The sequence below is a fragment of the Sorex fumeus genome, unplaced genomic scaffold (genome assembly GCF_029834395.1).
Source record: "Sorex fumeus unplaced genomic scaffold, SorFum_2.1 ptg000072l, whole genome shotgun sequence".
NCBI lineage: Eukaryota > Metazoa > Chordata > Mammalia > Eulipotyphla > Soricidae > Sorex > Sorex fumeus.
The window spans coordinates 10,833,132-10,847,963 of NW_026606129.1; the positions used below are offsets into that span (position 1 = coordinate 10,833,132).

Genomic DNA, 14,832 nt, shown 5'->3' on the forward strand with positions numbered 1-14,832 from the left:
TAATCCCTGTACTACCTCCATAGGGCTGGAGTGATAGCACAGCAGGTAAGGCGTTTGCCTTGCACGCGGCTGACCCGGGTTCGATTCCTCCGCCCCTCTCGGGGAGCCCGGCAAGCAACCGAGAGTATCTTGCCAGCATGGCAAAGCCTGGCAAGCTACCCGTGGTGTATTCAATATGCCAAAAACAGTAACAATAAGTCTTGCAATTTGTTGTGAGACGTGACTTACTGGCGCCTGCTCGAGCAAATCGATGAACAACGGGAGGACAGTGCGACAGTGCTACTGTCTCCATGGCCCTCAAAACTTTTGTTCAGTTATATTTGATTCTGGTGATTGAAGTGTTCGTTGGGTAAAAGTCAGAACAGATTCTTACTCTGTTCCAGGCGAGTTGGGCACCAGGTACTTTATTGTCTGTCCGTCCTCCCTCCCTCCCTCCCTCCCTCCCTCCCTTCCTCTGTCCCTTCCTTCCTCCCTTCCTTCCTCACTTTCTCCCTCCTTTCCTCCCTCCCTCCCTCCCTTCTTTCCTTCCTTCCTTCCTTCCTCCCTCCCTTTCTCCCTTCCCTTCATCCTTCCCTCCCTCCTTCCCTTTCTCCCTCCCTCCCTCCCTTCTTTCCTTCCTTCCTTCCTTCCTTCCTTCCTTCCTTCCTTCCTTCCTCCCTCCCTCCCTTTCTCCCTTCCCTTCATCCTTCCCTCCCTCCTTCCCTTTCTCCCTCCCTCCCTCCCTTCTTTCCTTCCTTCCTTCCTTCCTTCCTTCCTTCCTTCCTTCCTTCCTTCCTTCCTTCCTCCCTCCCTCCCTTTCTCCCTTCCCTTCATCCTTCCCTCCCTCCTTCCCTTTCTCCCTCCCTCCCTCCCTCCCTCCCTCCCTTCCTTTTCTTCCTTCCTTCCTTCCTTCCTTCCTTCCTTCCTTCCTTCCCCTCCCTCCCTCCCTTCTTCCTTCCTGTCTTCCCATACCCAGTGGTACTCAAGAGCTACTCTAGTACGGTGTCTGAGGGTCACTCCCAGCAGTGTTCTTGAACACCCAACCCGGCCTCCCATCCAACCACACGCTCGCCCCGAGCCCAGGGCCGCTTCTTGGCATGGCTCTGGCAGCCCTGGAGACTCTCCCTGTTGTGCGACAAGGTCCCGAGGCTCAGAGAGGTGGTGAGGTGATGTCACCGTCTACCGGCAGGCACAGTGCAGAGTGGTGTGTGTGTGTGTGTGTGTGTGTGTGTGTGTGTGTGTGTGTGTGGCGGGGGGAGCACGGAGGGGAATCCCGGCACAAGAGGCCAGCATCCAGCATCCTTCCTGTCATCTACCGCGCCCCCCCCCCCCAACAAAGCCCGCTGCTCTGAGCATCTCTCATGACCGTCCGGACTTAGTCTCTGGCCACAGAACCAATAATGGAAAATCATTTACGGAGACAGGCCGGGCACACAGAGCAGCCCGGCAGCGAGCTCGGGGTCAGTCTTCAGCTGGGCTGGCCCCAAGTTGCTGGTGACAAATGGCCCGGAAGTCTCTTGGGCCCCACTGCGCGCTGGAGGTCAAAGCTGCCCTTCCGCGCGATTCCTCCCCCCAGTTCCCTTGCCCTACATCGGTGCCCACAGCTGACTTGCACGTGACTGAGTGAGGAAGGCGGCAGAGTGGGCGAGGCGTCTCCACTGCACAGGCCCTCCACGGACGCCCTGCCCACCCCAACTTGCCCCTTACTCTCCCCTCTCCAGGGCTCCACCAGCCCCATCTCACAGCCTCGTTGGACTGGACCGAACCAGCCCGTTTCTTACCACGCGGTACGTTACTGTGCCGTGTATCTTGGCACCGGATGATGCTCTAGTTATTTCCATTCTGTCTCGGCCCTGGCACCCAGTTGCCCTAAGGGACCCTTTGTTGTTCACTCGTCTACTAATACGTTCACTCACCCACCTAGTTCTGCCTCCCCCCACCCTTTTTTTTTTGGTCACACCTGGCAGTGCTCAAAGGTTATTCCTGGCTCTGCACTCAGGAATTACTCCTGGCGGTGCACAGGTGAACCATATGGGATGCCAGGGATCAAACCCAGGTCGGCCGCGTGCAAGACAAACGTCCTCCCCGCTGTACTATCGCTCCAGCCCCCTAGTTTCTCTTTGACTCATCCGTAATTCCTGAACTCATTCAGTCACCTAAAGAATTATTACTGGGGGTGGGGAAGATTCTCCCAAATGGCCAGGGGGGTCACTTCTGATGATTTCTGGCCAACTGAGCTAGGGCTTGAGAATTTGGGTCAGCCTTGCAGTATTTGGGGGGTGCCCAGAGTTACGTCCAGGGATGGTTGAGAGGCCTTGCGGGTTCGACCCGATTGGAGCAAGTGAGGCCTGTGCTGGACCCCTGTACCATCTCCCCAGACCCAGCCTTGATGCGTTTAGTAAAGTAAAGTAAAGGCCCTCCCGTTGATCGTCGATTTGCTCGAGCGGGCCCAGTAACGTCTCCATTGGAGACTTTGTTGTTACTGTGTTTGGCATATCGAATACTCTCGGTAGCTTGCCGGGCTCTCCGAGAGGGGCGGAGGAATCGAACTCGGGTCGGCCATGTTGGCCACGTGTAAGGCGAACGCCCTACCCGCTGTGCTATCTGTAAAACATTTCTGGGCACTGGAGAGATGGCGCAGGAGTTAGTGCGGCTGGCTCTGGTCCACACCCCAGCCCGACATGCATTCTGAGCTGTTAAAAAGTGGCCACAAGCAGCCGACTGAAACACACGAAGACAGAACAGATATCTGAAGGCTTCATTCACACACCGAAACAAGGGCTCAGCGCTAAGGGTTTGAAAGCTGGGATGGCTCCCTGAGCTTGGAACCCTGATTGCCCTCCACCTTCTTGCCTACGTGCCTGGGTGCCCACCTGAGTGGGTACCCCCTGCCGGGTGCATCTCATAGCTGTGAACCCTCAGTGGAGGTCTAGAAGCGAAACAGAACTGGCATGTTTTTCTTGCTAGGTTGTAAACTCATGACCCAGAGGCACAAAATGGAGTCTGGCTGTCTAGAACAGAGTTGCGGTGGTTCCATCATGAACGTTGCCAGCTTTGGCCCTGCAGGCCCAGAGCCTGGCTAGGGTGGCCTGGGCCACTCCCAGCAACATGGGCCCCAGGAGCCTGTGTCTCTGAGCCCTGGCATGGAGCCTGCCTTGGAATCACAGGGAGGCCAAGGAATGAAGGCTGGACATGAGAGGCCAGGTGGGAGTCCTCTGCAGCCTCCAACCGGGCTCCTGAGCACCATCTAACAGGACACTTGGTTCGGGAGGGACTGTGAGCATCTCTCTGGGGCAGATTCAAGGTCTGCCAGCCCCCGTGAAGCCCTTGGGTCCCCACCTGTGGTCACAGTGACTCACAGTCTTGTGATCAGTAAGTACCTGCTCCCTCACTTGCAATATTCGAGGTGCAGATGCCACCTCGTCTGAGGACACACTCTAATTAGCCGGGACACCGCGACCAAGCCCACTGGTGGCTGACAGCAAGATGAATTGACCTAAATGGCCACAGCGATGTGAAGTTGCTTTTAATTTTTCTCCTGTGATAACAGAGTCAAGGACAGGGGTGGGGTTTGCTGTTTCGGGGAGTCTGATGGATGACGGGGTGACATCCACAGGTGATGGAGGCTCATAAGCATCGATCACCCGCCCCCTCCCGGCCCCTTGAGCACTTCCGTCCTCGGATGCGGCTCAGGAGATGCGCCACGGACAAGCCTCCAGATGCCGCTTCCAAAATCGCCGCCTCCCTATCTCTGTTATAAGCTTCGAGATATCAGATCTGGGCTGAAGGGGGACTTCCGGTGTTTATCCTTCCCACATATTTCTATTAAAAAAAAAAGAGCCGTTCCTTTTTTTAGTCAGAAGATGATATCACCCAAACATCTCTTATTTTTTCCCAAAAATGAAAATTAAAAATCTCCCCCTCTCTCTCTCTCTCTCTCTCTCTCTCTCTCTCTCTCTCTCTCTCTCTCTCTCTCTCTCACACGTTCACTGATCTCCCAGCAGGCTCAAGGGCAAAATCCCAGACCCGGGTGCAAACCTAAATTCTTTCCTTCCCTGGCTGTGTGACAGTGCACAGCTCACTTCGCATCTCTGAGCCTTGACTTCTTTAAATAGACAAAGAACTTTTACCCTCTGAGGGTTGTGGATTCAGAGCAGAAACACGTCCAAGGACTTGGACCCACCCCTCCCTTTCGGCACAGCTGACTCTCCTAGGGCCATGCGTGTGAATCCCCGGGCTCTCTGAGGCCAGAGAATGGGGGGAGCCCGCGGGTCAGCTCTGAAAGGGTCCGTGAGCACTCACGGACAGAAAGAAGCTGCCTGCCAGGCCAGGCTCCTCCCCAGAGGGGTCACCCATGACCACAGGGCCTCAGCAGTGAAGCCCTTCTCCAGCTTAAGCAAAGGCAGATGCCACAGGGCACACGCAATGTCCTGTGTCCACGTGTGGCACAAACACCCCTGCAGATGTGAACACCCGGACACGCGCACGCATGTGACTGTGTGCACGCCAGACCCCACAGAGCCACCCGCCAGGCGTCCGCAGATGCAAAGCATTCGCAGCTGCAGGAGGGCATCCTGCTGAGTGGTATACCGACCCACCTGCCTGGCACCATGCCAGCCCTAGGGCTGGGCGGCCGCCACACAGCCCCCGCTGCCCTCCCCGAACACGGAGCTCCTCACGAGCTCCAGCAGGGCGGGAAATTGCTCTTTGGAACAATCTGGACCACACGCGTCTGCAGTTGGCAGCTCAGCACGAATGGGAGATCGCCAAGGGGGCCCTGGGCTGGTGGGGGGCTCACGACTTCATCTAGATTTGACCGCCCAGATGGTGCATAGAGAAGCCTGGCCTGGCCCTGGGCCCGGAGAGTGTGGATTCTGCCTGAGGTGGACAGTCTCTGTGGTCCCTGGACAGAGCCCCTCTGGAGAGGGAGGCAAGGGATGAGCAGATACAGGAAGGGGAGAGGAAGCAGGCCCCTCGTCCATCGGCCTGGGCTCATCTGCTGCCAATCCTGTTCGTTCTAATTCTCTTTATCAGGGTCTAGTTTTCCTGCCTCTGCCTCCAGGAAGTCTTCTCAGAATGCTCCTGGAATATATATGTCCCTCACACACAGATCTCCACATACCTGCTGTCCCCTCTGCTTCCTCCACAGTGTCTCGAACTTAAACCCTACAGGTCAGATTCTGAGATTCTATGGAGGTGGGGAGAAAGGGAGAGTTTTCCAAAAAACTTCCCCAATTCCAGCGATAAACAGGGGTTACTCCTGGCTCTGCACTCAGGAGTTACTCCTGGCAGTGCTCAGGGGACCATATGGGATGCTGGGAATCGAACTCAGGTCGGCCATGTGCAAGGCAAACCCCTACCCGCTGTGCTATCGCTCCAGCCCGAGCTTTTTCTTTTCATTTCATTTCTTTCACTTTCATTTGTCTTTGGGATTCTCTGCACAGCTCTTAGGTAGGACCCTCCATGGTCTCACACACATCTCGCCTCTCTGAGGCCTAACGGGGCAGAGGGAGGCTGCCCTCGCTCGAGCCATCTCACTGCAAAGATGGGGCTGGGCAGATTGGGGTGACGTGCTAGGGGCCTGATGCATTTGATCATGGAATCATTCAGCCCATCTTTGTGGCTCTGGGTCAGGAACTGGATCCTCTGCAGGAGGCACGAGCCTTTCTCAGGAAGCAGAGGCTGGGGTGGGAGGCGGAGCCCGGGAGACAGTCTAGTGGGCAAGGCGCTTGCATCGCAGATGGTCCCTTGAGCACAGCTGGAATGATCCCTGAGCGCAGAGCCAGGAATAAACCCTAAGTACTGCGCGGCGCTGCTCCAAAACCAAAAATAAAACCAGCCCATAAAGGGGAGCTGAATACCAGTGTAGACCATTGGTGGTAGGAAATGTGCACTGGTGTAGGGGCAGGTGTTGGAACTTTATATGACTGAAACCTAATCATGAACAACTTTGGAACTGTGTCTATCACTGTGATTCAATAAAATTATTATTATTATTATTATTTTGTTTTTTGGGTCATACCTGGCCATGCTCGGGGTTACTCCTGGCTCTGCACCGAGGAATCACTCCTGCCAGTGCTCAGGGAACCGTATGGGATGCTGGGAATTGAACTGGGGTCAGCCGCATGCAAGACAAACGCTCTCCCTGCTGAACTATCACTCCAGCCCCGTTGTTCATCGATTTGCTCGAGTGGGCCCAATAACGTCTCCATTGTGAGGCTTGTTGTTACTGTGTTTGGCATATCGAATACGTCATGGGTAGCTTGCCAGGCTTTGCTGTGCAGGCAAGATACTCTCAGTAGCTTGCCGGGCTCTCCGAGAGGGGTGGAGGAATCGAACCTGGGCCCACCAGATCAGCCGCATGCAAGGCAAACGCCTTACCCGCTGTGCTATTGCTCCAGCCCCAATAAATAAATAAATAAATAAATACCCAGTATTTATTTAATGACAAAAGTGGGAAGGAAGACGATGGTGGCGTTCCACTTCAGCCCAGCATTAGAGAAGCCCCCTGTCAAACGAGGTCACCCCAGCACTTGTCCCACCAACTAATCCATGCCAGGGGGCCCCCTTGGGGCTCTGCCCACGAGGCAGCCCAGAATGGGACACGTGCTTTCCAGGCTGCTGAGTTCCCGCCTGGACCCTGTTTTGTCTTTTGGCATAGTTGGCCGGCTGATGTGTAAGTCATGCGGCATAGGGAAAGCCCAGCACTCAGGGCTGACTGTGGACCCCAGGACCCCTCCTGTGCCTCTCCTTCCCCACTCCCCTTTCTGCACTGTGCTCACGGGCAGCCCTCCAGAGAGAGCCTCTGCAGAAGGGTGGGACAGGCCGCCCACCGCCGCCACTACCATCACACAGGAATGCTTTGCATGTAGCTCTCTGCTCTGTTTCTTTCCTGCAACCATGATTCTCGGAGTTTATTTCACCTCAGGATGCATGAAACCGACTCATTCTTCTGAAGGCAGAACAGTGTCCATGGTTTGGGATGACCCTGGTCGATTTAAGCAGTGGACACCTTGTGAGTCCACCCTCATGCTTGGGTGTGGATCTCTGAAGGTGAAATTCCGAAAAACAGAATCAACATGTGGAAGGTTGACACTTCAGGCTGCAAGGTTGATACTTCCGGTTGCAAGGTCGACACTTCCGGTTGCAGCCAGTGTATACTCCATGGCTCACTGCAGCGGAATTCTCAGTTCAAGTGCTTTCATACGCACCACAAGGATGGTGGGACCCCCCCACCCCAACCCTGGGAAGGGCAAGCCTGAGATTCGGGTTTTCAATTGCCCCAGCTCACCCTCTGTTTCTAGGGAGTAGAAACGATGGTGGCCAAGTCGGAGGCCAATATAACTCAGCTTCTCCGGCTGCAAGCAAGGGGAGAAGTCCAGCTGGTGATCCTAAAATGCCCTCCACCTCTGGCCTTCAAAATTACACTCCTGGGGCCGGAGAGTCGGGGCAGCGGGTAGGGCACCTGCCTGCATGTATGGCCGCATACAACTCCGGGCACCACATACGGTCTCTCAGACACCACCAGGAGTGATTCCTGAGCAAAGTTGGGTGTGACCCAAAATCAAAATAAAAACTAAAGAACCCGCCCCTGTTTCCTTAGGACTGAATTTTAGTGTCCTGGGGACACTTCTCCTCATCTCAGACAATTAGAATTGTTCCAAATGATTCTTTCTCTAGTCCTGTTAGCCTATAGAGAATTTAAGTTGGATCAGTTGCACTTGAATTTAATAGGGATTGATAATATATAAGTAAGATCATAGTCACTAAGAAAATGATGGCTTGAGGAACCGGTCGGGATGAGAGATGTGTGCAGAAAGTGGATAAAGAACCAAAAATGATGACCTCTCAAGTGTCTGTATTGCAAACCATATGCCCAAAAGTAGAGAGAGATTATGGGGATTATTGTCTGCCATGGAGGCAAGGGGAGTGTGGGAAAGGGGGGTATACCAGGGATATTGATAGTGGGGAACGTGCACTGGTGGAGGGATGGGTGTTTGATCGTTGTGTGATTGTAACCCAAACATAAAAGCTTGTAACTGTCTCACGGTGATTCAATAAAATTAAAAAAAAAAAACAAAAAAAAACTAAAGCTCCCGATCTCCCCTGGCCTCTGTGTCTGGAAGGGGCATGGGCGTACCCGCCTCTCTCGAGGAGGTGCCAGGACACAGTGAGACCGGAGTGGCGAGCAGGAAGGTGAGTGCTCTGTCCAGGGCAGGAGTAACAGCCCAGCCCCTCCCCCCAATTTTTTAATTGAATCACCCTAAGATAAAGTTACAAAACTTTGATGTTTGAGTTTCAGTCATACAATGATCGAACACCCATCCCTCCACCAGTGCACATTCTCCACCACCAATGTCCCCAGTATACAGCCCCCTTTCCCACCCTCCCCCTGCCTCCATGGCAGACAGTTTCCCTCTTACTCTCTCTCTACTTTTGGGCATTATGGTTTGCAATACAGATACTGAGAGGCCATCACGTTTGGTCCTTTATCTACTTTCAGCACACATCTCCCATTCTGAGCGATCCCTCCAACCATCATTGACTTGCTGATCCCTTCTCTACCCCTGCTGCCTTCTCCCCCAGCTCATGAGGCAGGATTCCAATTATGGGGCAATCTTCCTGGCCCTTGTGTCCACTGTCCTTGGGTGTCAGTCTCATCTTCTGTTATTTTATAGTCCACAAATGAGTGTGGTCATTTATGTCTGTTCCTCTCTTTCGGACTCATTTCACTTAGCATGATACTCTCCGTGACCATCCACTTATTAAGCGAATTTCATAAATTCATCTTTCCTAACAGCTGTATAGTATTCCATTTGTGTAGATGTTCCAAAGTGTCTTTAACCAGATGTCTGTTCTCGGGCACTCGGGTTGTTTCCAGATTCTGGCTACTGTGAACAGTGAACATAAAGCAGGTGCAGATGTCATTTCTACTGTGCTTTATGCACTCTCGCAACCCAGCCCTTTGGGCATCTCTTGCTGCCTCTCCTAGCCTGGCCTGGCTAACTTGGGTGTCTAGAACCCCAGAAGGTGCCAGGCCCCTTGCGGGTGCCCTGGCTGTTACAAAGGGAAGCTTTTCAGCGACTGGGCTCCTTCCCTGTCCCTTATTCCCTTTGTGGATGTGGCAGAACTGATCCTAATAAACTTCTCACGGAGGGAGGGCCCAAACCTCCAGGTCCCTCGTGGGCGAGTGGGGCACCCGAGACCGTGGAGAGGGGAGTGGGGAGACAGTTCTGCTCTGCCCCAGAGCCCCCCCAGAGAAGCCGCATCCCCAAAGGCCCCGCTGCCCTTTCCCGACCCGTGGGCGCCCACAGGCCACCAGTGTCGGCCGTTCTCAAGACGGTCCCTCCCGTTGCCCCGGTGATAAGATGGGGCTCCAGCGAGGGGGCGGCGCGGGGTGCCCCGTCCCAGCTTTCTGGGCGCCCCTCCCGACCCGTTCCGGGGGCTGCCTCTCCCCGCTGCCCCCGCTCTCTCTGCCTCCCCGTCCCCTCGCTCCCTCGGCCTTCCTTCGTCCGCCCCCCACCGTCCCTTCTCTCTCTGACGGTGCTATCGATCCGCTGATCCGCTCCGGTCTCCGTCTTCGTTCCCCGCCGAGCCTTCCCGGCGCCGCGGGGCTGGGTGAGCGGCCCCCGCGATCCCGCACCCCACCCCGGGGCTCGCGCCCGCCCGCTCCCCCTCCGCCCCCGCCCCAGATTTCCGGTGCTGCCGTCAGCGCCCCCGTGTCGGCGACCCCTCCCCGCTGACCTCACCGGCGACGCCGCCGCCTCCTCGGGCGCATATAAGCGGCGGTCGCGCCGAGGAGCCCGCAGCCCGCGCCGGCGACCCCCGGACCCCGGACGCGCCAGGTAACGGGCCCGGAGCATCCCTGCCCGCGGGGGGGATGCGGGAAGATGCGGGAGGACCGGGCTGCTCTCTCCCCCACCCCACCCCACCCCCGGGGCTCTCCCAGCGCCCCCGGGGGCCACCCTCTGCACCCGCCTGGTGCGCCCTGGGCGCGCGGTCCCCGGCTGCGGAGCCAGCGCGGGCCGAGCGGCTTTGGGACCCCCTCCTGTCGCGACGCCGGCTCCGGGTGGGCGCCCGGACTTTGGGGGCGCGGGACTAGACGGGCGGGAGAGCCCGGCGGCTGACGTCCGACCCCGCCGTCTGGAGCAGAGCGCTCGCCTGGCTGCAAGAATTTCGGCGGGTGATGAAGCCGCTGCGCGCGGACGAGACCCCCGACCTGGATCCTGACACCCCTCGCTGCCCCCAGACAGAACCTCGAGTCCAGCATCTTAGCGCTGCCCTGGTCCTAGCGTAGCCCGAGGGTTGTAGGGTCCGCGTCTTAGCGCAGAACCAGGACGCTGGAGCCGGCGTTGGGACTGGAACGTCGGTGGGAATTTGGGGGTGGGGTGGGCCTTAGTTTACAGCAGACTCTGGACCACCCACCGCCCCCCACCGGCTCTGCGCGACCTGGGCAGGGGCGGGGGAGGGGCTCCCGCTCACCCGGACGGCACAGGCAGGACCCCTATGGGGGGTCCAGAGTGGCTAGGAGCGGTCCTCTGGTCTCTGCCTCCAGGGGGACAAGGGTCCAGCTCTGCACCCGCAGTTTGACCACTTTGCTCCCTGCACTCTGGGCTCCGGACTGGAGCCTGTTGGGAGAGCACAGAGGGAGATGAAGAAGAGATGGAGGCTGGGGGTACAATCTCTCTCTGTCCCTCCCTCTCTCCCTCTCTCCCTCTGCCTCCTCCCGCCACTCCCCCCCCACTCCAGAACCCAGAAGCCACCATGCAGGGCCCCTGGATGATGGTCGTCTTGGCCCTGGCGCTGGCCGGTGTCCCTGGCCGTGCTCAGCCTGAGGTGGCCCAGCAGGAGGTGGGGCTGGCCGAGCCCCCAGACCTGGCAGAACTTTTGCGCCAGGCAGAACACCTCTTGCTCCTCCGGGAAGACCTTCTGCAACTGCATGCAGACCAGGGCGACGCTGAATCTGGTAAGCCGGTGGGAGTGGGTTGGGGCCTGTAAAGGGGGCTGCTGTGCCCCCCAGGGTAGGAGGATGAGGGGGGGGTCCCAGCTCAAGCCTCACAGCTCAGGAGCCTCTTCCCAGGAAGATTCCTCATGCTGCTCCCCGGAAACAATTCTGCGCCGGGGTAAAGAAGGGGGTGACACCTTGTGTGACAAGCTTAGGGACCCCTTAGGCCTGGCACTGCATTAAGCCTCTCAAACACCATGTCACCCTCTCTGATCTCCCCAGCATAGTGATGGCTGATTTACACAGAACAGCAGAGAGGTTAAGTGAACCACTGTTGGTCACACAGCCACAGCACCAACAGAGCAGGGGTTGAAGGCAGAGGCCTTTGACCCCTGTTATTGAGCGTGTCCGTCCTGAGAGGCACAGACCAGGGCCACGGCTCTGGCTCCGGGGGCTGCCTGGGGTGGGCCCACAGGGTCACATGGTGTCTTGCTCCTTCCCCAGAGTTCCAGATCTCTCAGCCCCGCTGGGTCTCCAAGCGGCAGCACCCGGGCAAAAGGGAGGCGGCCGAGGAGGAAGAAGGAATGGCAGAGGAAGAGGAGGAAGAAGCAGGTGCTGTGGGACCCGTCAAGCGCCAGCACCCTGGCCGGCGGGAAGATGCCCCCGCAGGGTCCGTGGACGCCCCCCAGCAGAAGCGCCAGCACCCTGGCCGGCGGTCCTCCTGGCTCAGGGACATGGTCACCAAAAGGCAGCACCCCGGTCGTCGGCTGGCGGAGCTCCAGGCCCAAGAAGGAGCCGAGAAGGAAGAGGAGGAGGGGGAGGAGGAGGAGGGGGAGCGGGGGACGGAGAAACGCCAGCACCCGGGCAAGAGGGCCCTGGGCGGCGCGTGTGGGCCCTGGCGGGCCTGCGGACAAGCCCGCCTCCTGCTGGGGCTCCTGGCGGGCCTGGGTCGGGACGGGGTTGCCGAGAGCAAGAGGCAGCACCCAGGCCGGAGGGCAACCCTGCAGGCGTGAGCAGCACCCTGTGACAGGGAGTTTGGGGCCTAAGAACGTCCTGTGTGCCCTCCCTGCTTGGTGACCCCAAGTCTTCCCTGTCCTCAGCTGAGCACACACACACACACACACACACACACACACACACACACACACACACACACACACACACCTGGCTTTGCCCCTCCGGGGATTTGATAAAGCCAGGCTGAGGTAGAATTCTCCAGTTTACCCCACTTCGCACCGCTGCATCTCTCCCTACCCCGGCAGCCCCCTTTCCTCGTTCCTCAGCCCTGGCTAAGGCGACCCTCGTGTCTTCCAAGGGATCCCCAGAACCGGGCAGAAGCCTCTGGAACAGAAGCCGGCGCCACCACGCAACAGCAGAATTGGCCCTTTGCTGGGCATGGCTTTGTGGGAGGCGCGCCCCCTGGCGGCTCTGGGGATCAATGCATGCAGGGGTGTGTTCGCGCGGTCCTGAAGTCTGGTTTGTCGGGGTCCCCCTGGCACTTTCCCTTGTCAATGCTGATCATCCTGGTGGTAATAAAACACGCCTCATGAGCACCTGCGAAGTCCTCGGCTGCAGTTCTGTCTTGGCGGGTGTGCGGGTTCCTTTCTCAGCACGGAGAGGAGCAACTGGAGCTCCCCAGCTCTGGGAGGGGAGTCAGGGACCCTGGGGCAAGTCTTCTCCGCGTCCCCATCTCCAAGTAAACTTGGGAGGTAAACAAGGGCCTGGAGTCCGCTGACACTTGGGGTCTGAGCCCTGCGGCCTGCGTGTGCCTCGTTGGGTGAGAGGCTGGGAGGGTCCGGGACTATAATCCTCACTGCTGGGTGACGCTCATTGTCACCAGCCAGGCATGATGAAGACAGAGGGCAGGCAGGGCCTGGGGATGCGAACCAGACCTTCCACCTGGGGCTCCCCCGGAGCCAGGCTGGGTGCGGGACAAGAGGGAGTGGTGGGGAGTATGGCAAACTAAAGAGCAGGGGACACCTAAATCTTGTAACAGCGGCAATGATAGGGACGTAACCAACATTGCCATGATAGACATGTTGTTTAAGCACATTACATAGATATAAATCTATAAATTCTTAATCCCCATCTTACCTGGCTAAGCAAGGTACAGGGTGAATTTGGTTCCCTCACGCCACTTTGCAATTTCTGTATTTATTTTTCATTTAATAAAACTTTTCTCTTTTTTTTGGTCTTTTTTACTTTTTTTGGGGGGGTTGTTTTTCACTCACACTTGGCAGTGCTCAGAACTTGCTTCACAAAGTAAAGTCTGTGCATAAAACCAGGTGTGCCCCCAAAACAAAACAAAACGAGGGAAAGAGAAAGAAAAGAAAGAGAGAAAGAAAGGATGAAAGAAAGAAAGAGGAAAGAAAGAAGAGAGGAAAGAAATGAAGAAAGGGAAGAAAGAAAAGAGAAGGAAAGAAAGAGAAATCAGATGAGAAAGTGAGCTGCTTCCAGTGAAATTTGAAACTGTTGAACGAACACCTCGGCTATCAGGGTCACTGGTGCCGTGTCTATGGGCGTCCCACTCAGAAGCCACTTCAGTCTCTGCCATAGACAGGGACTCGCCCCGAAAGCTGAGACTAGAGCTGTAACATCCTGGTAGCCTGATGGCAGAGGTGTGTAATCTATCAGCACACAGGGGAAATGCCCCACTACCATCTGCGACACCTTTGACCACAAGTTCCCCATATTCCAATCGGAGAGACAGCTCAGAGGGCTGGGCACGTGCTTTGCTTGCTAAAGGCCCGAGTTCGAGCCCCACATCACAACTGAGCACTGGGGGAGTGATTCCCAAGCCCAGAGCAGGGAGTTGCCCCTGAGCACTGGACAGTCTCAAAAGGAAACAGAGATTTCGAAACAAAGTTCCTTCGGCCTCTGTGTCTAAACCCTGTGTGATGCGCACATGGGCTTTTCAACCTTGGGTTCCCTTGTTGGGGTGGAAAAAGGAGTTTGGAGAATGTGAACAATCCAGGTCATTTGCTGCCAAGGTCACGGTTCAGGGGGTGTGGCCAAGGAGGACAAGGGCATTTGGCATCCATCGTCTGCAGCACACTCCCTCAAGATCCCAGGAACATTGAGTGTTTGACGAAGTTTTCCTCCTCCTCATTTGAGGGAACCATGACCCAGACGAGGGGCAGAGCCCCCGAGATGTGGGAAGCTGTGACAGTGACTTGCCCAGGGTGGCCTCCAACATTCTGCTGCTCACCGGGATGGAGAGGGGCTGTCATGCTCCTTTATTGCGAGGCTCATGTGCACCTATCCGGCCGGGCTTCAGAGGGAAACTGCCCAAGGCCCTGGGGAGTCCTGACAGCAGAGATGCCGGGACAGTGCCTGGCACTGGGTGGCCCCAGGAATTGAACTCAAGGCCTCATGCTTGCTGGACAGGCATGTTAGCCTCTGAGACGTCGCTCCCCTGGCCTTTGGTCTTGACTTCCTGCTCCATTCGGTTCTTTCTTCTGGGAGAAAATTGTCACCATGGGCACAGTGGGCGGGAACCAGGTTACTCCTGTCCAGAGACATGCTCAGAGAAGACACAGGTCACTCACGCACTCCCCACGGGCCCTGTGGGTCGAGATCCCGAGTCCATGAGTGCAGAAAGGCAAATACCAAGAGGACACACCCCATCCTCTCCTGCACCCAAACTTGATTTTGAGGGGGGTGTTGCTTCTTCCTTGGGCATCGGACATTGGAAGAGGGAGAAGCCCAGACTTGTGCCCTAAAAATGCTCCCCTGTCCCTGGGCGTGGGGGACCCAGTGTCCCAGGCAGGCGGGTCTAGGCACTGGCATCAGTCCCAGATGAACCATATAAGCAACCTTGCATGACTGACGTGGATTCTGCCGTAGGTTCTTGTGGGCATCACTGTCACCATCCTGGTATGCTCAGTCACAAAGCCGCATTTGCAGAA

The 14,832-nt window shown here is 56.8% G+C and overlaps 1 protein-coding gene across 1 annotated transcript; it reads left to right on the forward strand.

Annotated features, from left to right (window-relative positions):
• Positions 1-9,681: 9,681 nt before the first annotated feature.
• TRH (thyrotropin releasing hormone) lies at positions 9,682-11,937 on the forward strand. The gene is made up of 3 exons (XM_056129288.1): positions 9,682-9,824; positions 10,729-10,945; positions 11,429-11,937. The coding sequence occupies exons 2-3, from the start codon at positions 10,744-10,746 to the stop codon at positions 11,935-11,937; spliced, it is 711 nt and encodes a 236-aa protein (XP_055985263.1). The 5' UTR covers positions 9,682-9,824; positions 10,729-10,743.
• Positions 11,938-14,832: the final 2,895 nt, after the last annotated feature.

Excerpts from the sequence above, each read along its gene's own strand:
- TRH (XM_056129288.1), top strand. The coding sequence starts at position 10,744 with ATGCAGGGCCCCTGGATGATGGTCGTCTTGGCCCTGGCGCTGGCCGGT. Across the intron at positions 10,946-11,428 it reads CCAGGGCGACGCTGAATCTG|AGTTCCAGATCTCTCAGCCC; the intron begins GTAAGCCGGTGG and ends CTCCTTCCCCAG.